This window comes from Branchiostoma floridae, chromosome 8, assembly GCF_000003815.2.
Source record: "Branchiostoma floridae strain S238N-H82 chromosome 8, Bfl_VNyyK, whole genome shotgun sequence".
NCBI classification, from domain to species: domain Eukaryota; kingdom Metazoa; phylum Chordata; class Leptocardii; order Amphioxiformes; family Branchiostomatidae; genus Branchiostoma; species Branchiostoma floridae.
In genome coordinates, this window is record NC_049986.1 from 6,217,285 (window position 1) to 6,225,357 (window position 8,073).

Genomic DNA, 8,073 nt, shown 5'->3' on the forward strand with positions numbered 1-8,073 from the left:
AACCCTGTTCAGACCGGGTAAATGGGCCTTTTGAGGCCTGCGCCAACTTTATTGCCCCATAATGATCGAAGGGCTTACGCTAGAGCCACCAGATTTTGTGAATTTTCTAGATCTTCCATTGCCAACAGTTATTCGAATCTTTCAAAAGTTGTTTTGTTTTAGACTTTCGCTAATTCCTGTTCTAACAAAGCATTGTTGTTTTAACTACATTCTGGCTATTTCATTTCATTATTAAAATGTAATTTCGTATATCTTTTGGAATAAGTTGGTCGACCAAAATCTAAGGTGGCGGAAGATCACACAGGATCAAGTATAACTAGCTTTAATTATTACAAAGCGTAAAAACCTGTTACATTTTTCATAAAAATACATACCTCAAAATACCACACAAAGAGTGATGCCGTCGCTGGGGTGAGGAGGACTTTCCACAGACTAGTCAGAAGACTGAGTTTCATGCCATCATCTTCTTGCATGTTGGTGAGTGCTTTTTCTTCTCTAGACCAGCTTAGTCTGTCTTTGCCATCACCAGAGTACAGGGACCAGATGTTCGTATTGACGTCGACGTTTAAAATGGTTTGTTGTTTTTGGATGACAGGAGACCAGGCAAAGGACACAAGTAGTGTACTTATGAGCCCCATCCACCACCCTAATTGGCAAAGAACAAATATATATTTAAGTCGCAGCATAAACAATATTTACATGCTAGATTTTTTTGATAATATCGGTAGCCATGTGTATACTACATCAAAGTAATAATCACTACTAATAGGGAGCCAAACTTGATGTAAGAAAAACATTCTATTGTAATCACCAACACCTCATCATTACACAACCGTGGGCATGTGTTTTACCTGCATTGTCCTTTGCTCCGTATGTAGTCATGGTCAAACCTCCAAGAGAGAGGACCGATGCCACCATGAAAGCCACCATCCATTTCCAAGAAGGATCCCGTTCACCAGTACGATGTGGCCATATCATTTTGTAAACCTCGTAGATGAATTGGTAAATGATTTGCACAATGTAGATACTGTTCATGAATAGAACGCCAGTGAGACCGTTGACTGAGTTGAAAACCTTCAGAATGAACAGCGACAGTCCAAAAACTTCTGCTGTACTCGAAGCCAAGCCCTGAATTTTATGGAAAACAATGAAGCAAAATTGTTCAATGACAATCATTTTGAAAAACAAAACAAAAAAGACACAAACAGAAAAAACATGCTCAATCTGCTCGCGAACATATTTAATCTTATTTCATCTAAAATAGCTTTAAATGACATAAATATTTAGATAATAATTAGATATCTCTATTATAATAGTTATTTTCAATCGAATATTGAAATGTGGACCTTTTTACATAATAGTTGAACGTTATATTGCGTCTATCTGTCACCAGAAAATCAAAACCACAGTATGTATTTGGAAAAGACAATAAAACTGTAAGTTCAGCTGCAATACATGACTTGCCGCAAGCTGGCCGCAGATTTCACTTGACTTTAGTGAACACCTACCCACGTACCAAAGAGAAACTCGCATATATTTTGAGATATTGCGGCTACTCGTCACACTTGATGACCTTACAAACGTGCCCTTCGTAAAATGATAGTCCAATTTTCATGGAAGCGAATATCTACGAAACTAGCTTCACTAATACAGTAGAAGCCGTTTAATTGCACACCACATTTGGAAGCGCGTTATGTGCAACTATCTGGATGGTGCAACAAAGTTATCCAGCTGGACCGAAAAAGCTTTCGTATTTTCTGATTTCGTGTAATAAACAGAGCTGTGCGGTTATCCGTTGTGCAATTAACTGGCTTTTTCTAATATGATGAACTTTATTGCTCGACATTTGTACATGGTACAATGTATGGCAACGACTGTTACACAAAGTACAAAATAGATGTATAGAAAAAGACTTAATATCCTAATTAACATAACAAAAAGGGCTTACACAAGTCTTTAAATGGTGTTACAATCGAGTTGGGCTATACATGAGTTTCATTACTCTTTCTAATAGCAAAGCAGTCTTTGATATATTTGCCTATCTTTGCATTATGGGAGTTGTGGCATCCAAAGATATATACATTTGTAGCATCGGGTCTGTAGCATCGAGTCTCTTAAAATCTGCTGTACTGGATTCGAGAAATGTGAATAGCTCATTACGTAAAATAGCGTATCTAGAACAATGTATTAAAGAGTGAAATTAATCTTTAATATGCTTTGACAGAAAGGACAGAACCTTTGGTTGGGGGCTATATTGTAGTATCTGCCTGTTTCAATATTCAATTTATGGCTACTGATTCTTAACTGAGTTATCGCTTTTCGAATTTCAAAATTATTTATATCATAAAGGTATGTTTCTTGTACATAACATTCTTTTGACTTGCTAAGAAAAGACAGTTTTGAATTGTTTTCAATAGAATTAAACCATTTTTTTATATATGTATCTTGTAGCCGGAGGCGTATTTGGTTGACATATATATAATCTATGTTATCACAGCACGAAAACAACTATTTAAGCAAAGTTTCAGAGATACGTATAAAAACCTTAAAGGCGGAGAAATATTTCAGAAGATTTTAAGATCTATTAAAGGCATCGGAAACTTACATCTGGCCTTTACGTAAGATTTCAGCGTTTGTAAATGTAACTTAATCTGTCGTGTTTCTTTACGTGAATTTTACATGTATTTTAGTATGCCGAAAAGACAACTTAAATGTCTCAAAAAGTTATAAAAAATAATCCGTTTTACTGTTTTACCACTGTGGTAATATTTCAAATACCGTTTCTCTAGATCTGTTTACCAAACTTACCTCGGCTATGTCAAATATAATAAGCCTTTGTCTGGCGTTTGATAAAGCATTGCGTCATCTGTTTTAAAACAGTGGCAAGATTTACTGTCAAAACTGACAATTGCGTTTTCCGGGACAAAATGTTATGTTAATACCTCAGAAAAGTCAAATACAATATTCTTCTATGTTGTTTGTTCCGAAAGCATATGACGTATTCGATCTTTCTGTGCGCAATTTTTGATTCGAACAGGGAATACCTCTTACGCTTAGCTTATATGCGCTAGCTCCCTTACGTTACATGAAATGCTGCGTTTTTCTGTTGAATATACGGCATCTGTAATCTATTTCAAACCGCCGTTTACGCAAAGAAGAGGGGCTTCCCCCGTTTAGCTTATATGTTGCCAAGAGGTATATGAAATGTTGCGTATTTCTGTTAAACATACGACATGTTTAATCTTTGAATCAAGGCAGTTTAAGTGAACATGGGGAGACCTCCTCCGTTTAGCTTATGTTGCCAAAACGTATATGAAATGTTGCGTATTACTGTAAAACACACGACATGTTTAATCTTTGAATCCGCTCAGTTTAAGCAAACAAGGGGAGACCTCCCCCGTTTAGCTTATATGTTGCCAAAACGTACATGAAATTTTGCGTATTTCTGTTAAACATACGACATGTTTAATCTTTGAATCCGCGCAGTTTAAGCGAACTAGGGGAGACCTCCCCCGTTTAGCTTATATGTTGCCAAAACGTATATGAAATGTTGCGTATTTCTGTTGAACATACGACGTGTTTAATCTTTGAATCCGCGCAGTTTAAGCGAACTAGGGGAGACCTCCCCCGTTTAGCTTATATGTTGCCAAAACGTACATGAAATGTTGCGTATTTCTGTTGAACATACGACATGTTTAATCTTTGAATCCGCGCAGTTTAAACGAACTAGGGGAGACCTCCCCCGTTTAACTTATATGTTGTCAAGACGTACATGAAATGTTGGGTATTTCTTCTGAACGTACGACATGTTTAATCTTTGAATCGGTGCACTTTTAAGCGAACACGGGGAGACCTCCCCCGTTTAGCTTATATGTTGCCAAAACGTATATAAAATTTTGCGTATTTCTGTTCAACATACGACATGTTTAATCTTTGAATCCGCGCAGTTTAAGCGAACTAGGGGAGACCTCCCCCGTTTAGCTTATATGTTGTCAAAACGTACATGAAATGTTGCGTATTTCTGTTGAACATACGACATGTTTAATCTTTGAATCCGCGCAGTTTAAACGACCTAGGGGAGACCTCCCCCGTTTAACTTATATGTTGTCAAGACGTACATGAAATGTTGGGTATTTCTTCTGAACGTACGACATGCTTAATCTTTGAATCCGTGCACTTTTAAGCGAACACGGGGAGACCTCCCCCGTTTAGCTTATATGTTGCCAAAACGTATATAAAATTTTGCGTATTTCTGTTCAACATACGACATGTTTAATCTTTGAATCCGCGCAGTTTAAGCGAACTAGGGGAGACCTCCCCCGTTTAGCTTATATGTTGTCAAAACGTACATGAAATGTTGCGTATTTCTGTTGAACATACGACATGTTTAATCTTTGAATCCGCGCAGTTTAAACGAACACGGGGAGACCTCCCCTGTTTAGCTTATATGTTGTCAAGACGTATATAAAATGTTGGGTATTTCTGTTGAACATACGACATTTTTAATTTTTGAATCCGTGCACTTTTAAGCGAACACGGGGAGACCTCCCCCGTTTAGCTTATATGTTGCCAAAATGTATATAAAATTTTGCGTATTTCTGTTGAAAATACGACATGTTTAATCTTTGAATCCGCGCAGTTTACGCGAACTAGGGGAGATCCTCCCCCGTTTAGCTTATATGTTGTCAAAACGTATATGAAATGTTGCGTATTTCTGTTGAACATACGACATGTTTAATCTTTGAATCCGCGCAGTTTAAGCGAACTAGGGGAGACCTCCCCCGTTTAGCTTATATGTTGCCAAAACTGTACATGAAATGTTGCGTATTTCTGTTGAACATACGACATGTTTAATCTTTGAATCCGTGCAGTTTAAACGAACTAGGGGAGACCTCCCCCGTTTAACTTATATGTTGTCAAGACGTATATGAAATGTTGGGTATTTCTGTTGAACATACGACATGTTTAATCTTTGAATCCGCGTAGTTTAAGCGAACACGGGGAGACCTCCCCCGTTTAGCTTACATGTTACCAAAACGTACATGAAATGTTGCGTATTTCTGTTGAACATACGACATGTTTAATCTTTGAATCTGCGCAGTTTAAGCGAACACGGGGAGACCTCCCCCGTTTAGCTTATATGCTGCCAAAACGTATATGAAATGTTGCGTTTTTCTGTTTAACATACAACATATTTAATCTTTGAATCCGCGCACTTTTAAGCGAACACGGTGAGACCTCCCCCGTTAAAAGCTCCTTGGTTTAGCTTATACTTTTGTGTAGTGAGTGGTGTTTAACCATGATATTTTTCTTACTATTAAACGGCGAGCATTTCTTACTACAAGTAAATGTGCGAATGATTTCTTTATCTACAAGCAAGCGTCAAGAAAGAACAGGCTGGACACACAGGCAGTGTCTTCCCGTGTTTGTTTTGGTTATTGTGATATGCGTGGGCAGGCTAGATGTAAATTTATTCAGCGTTAATTCGTACGCGCATTCCGCATGGGGCGCACCTCCGTCTGTGGCCGGCATACTATGCATACACAGCGGCTGTGTCATGTGATAGGATGTATCCAATGGCAGAAAAGAGTGGGGGGTTCAAATTTACCATACCACAAGGAGCGGTTATTTTCCAGGCGCTTATTTGAAAAGAAGTATTGAAGAAAGGTTGGACCTGTTCTAACCCGCAAGTTGTGGCCGTGACACTGCTATTACCGCCTAGGACCCCCGGTGACGGAATTTGACGCAAAGATAGTAGGTGGCTATCATTCTGTACAAGTTGATGTTGTTGGAAATCGACACAGAATGGGAAATCACGACCTTTGTACCATCCGGATTAATAGAAGCCGAGACTGCAAGCTGAACATGTTTCGCGTCCAAATAATCCAAGAGTCCAAGACCATCCAACAACACGAGTCATATCGGCCACTACTCTAGATCTTACCGGATTCTTATTCCTGTGGTGACCAGATGGAACTGTGTGCTCTTTTTAACTTACGCCGTGACTCTTCGCCCGACACTGGAAATGGGACTGTGGACTTGGATACTGCACGGAATTGCACAGCCGTTGTGATTGCTTCAACTGCCGACTACATCAGAATGATAGGCCACAAATACCTAGTAGGCTGTAGGTTTTTTTTTTACTTTTCCATGTAATGTTTTCTCGTAATTCAATAAAATTTCAAAGTTTCATCCATTGTATTTTCTTGCTTTAAAACGTGCTTATGATTATAACTTTATCCCGCTAAAATGACACTTATCCACACCTTATAATCACCTTAATGCACACGTATATGAGACGTAGAAAGGGAACTTTAAACATGTCTTAAGGGTGTTTTAGTACGTATTTATGACAACTTTTAGCTGCTAAAAGGACAAATATAGGCACATTAAAATCCTCTTAATGCGCATGTATATGAGACGTAAAGAGGCTTCAGAGAAGATAAAAGGGAACTTTAAACATGTCTTAAGGGTGTTTTTATAAGTGTTTATGACAACTTTAAGCTGCTAAAAGGGCAACAATACACATCTTATAAACATCTTAATGCACACGTATATGAGACGTAAAAAGACTTAAGAGGAAATAAACGTGAACTTTAAACATGTATTGAGGGTGTTTTAATAAGTGTTTATGACAACTTTAAGCTGCTAAAAGGGCACCAATACACAAAGTATAAACATCTTAATGCACACGTATATGACAAGTATAAAGGCTTCAGAAGAAATAAACGTGAACTTTAAACATGTATTAAGGGCGTTTTAATAATCATTTACGAAATATTTAAGCTACTGAAAGACAACTTAAAAAAACGGAAAATACGGATCTATAAGCACCTAATGATCATCTTTACGCACACGTAAATGAGCCGTAACGATGTTTAAAGTTTTATGAAACGTAATATTTAATTGCAATTTAAATGAGTTTTGATAAACATTTACAACATTTTTAAGTTGCTGAAAGGCAACTTAAAAAACCGGAAAATACGGACCTATCCGCACCTATAAGCCACCTAATGATCATCTTTACGTACACGTAAATAAGCCGTAACAATGCTTAAAGTTTTATAAACGTAACATTTAAATGCAATTTAAATGAGTTTTAGTAATTATTTATAACAACTTTAAGCTGCCGAAAGGCAACTTAAAAAACCGGAAAATACGGACCTATTAGTGCCTACGTAAAGACTACGTAACGCCAATCTTTACGTACTCGTATAAGAGATGTATAGATCCGTAAAGAAGGAAAATACGTCAACGTTAAGCATCATTTAAGCATGCTTAAATTCCGTTTTTCGTGCCGTGTATAAGCGTCAGGTTTCATCCATATGTGTCCAAAGCCATGGTAACTGAGAATGTCTTTAACATGATTAATCCAGTCTTGATTATCAGTAAGTACAGTGTTGTATGCATCGCGAAGCAGAGAGTCCTCAGGTAAGTTTACCAAACGGTGCCAGTATTTAATGAGCTGAATTTTAGCAGATATCATAATAGGAAAAGTTCCTAACTCTCCTCGCACGCAAATAGAAAGAACCTTAGTGTACGCTAACCCAGCTACAAGTAGCAAAGTGGTACATTACGAACCTCTTAAACTTAGGCCACGTTGATTTGATAATCTATGGCTAAGTCTACTGCAGTTCGGGGTTTCACTGAATACAATAACATATGGCAAAATTGCAATGAAAACTTTGGTTTGTTGTATCGTTCTTTACTTGCCCGTGTAAAAAGCAAAACGTACAATGTACAGAGAATGAATTTATTTTTCGTACAATGAAATTCTGATACGTGTAAAGATATTGAATACTACTGTACACATCATGCGACCGTTACAATTGAACGTTGGAAATTTAAATCCAGCTGGTTTACCAGACAAGTAGTTAAGATTGCACATGTCAAACACCAACATTTCCAAACAAGCACCCAGTATTTAAACCAATACTGAAACAAGGATATCTATGTCGCATACTTTTCCATTGCCAGTCGACGAAGTAACTTGAGTATCTTTGAGATGAATATACCGAATATTAAATTCAATCTTTACAATATAGAAAACGTTGATTAGTGGTGAGCGTTATA

At 37.5% G+C, this 8,073-nt stretch overlaps 1 protein-coding gene across 1 annotated transcript in view; it reads right to left on the reverse strand.

Moving 5' to 3' along the window:
* LOC118421164 overlaps positions 1 to 8,073 on the reverse strand; it is a 43,345-nt gene that overhangs the window by 21,363 nt on the left and 13,909 nt on the right. The window contains exons 12-13 of the mRNA XM_035828325.1: positions 852 to 1,128; positions 375 to 646 (exon numbers count right to left, since the gene is read on the reverse strand). Coding sequence (XP_035684218.1) covers positions 375 to 646; positions 852 to 1,128 — 549 coding nt within the window. The remainder of the gene's footprint in view (positions 1 to 374; positions 647 to 851; positions 1,129 to 8,073) is intronic.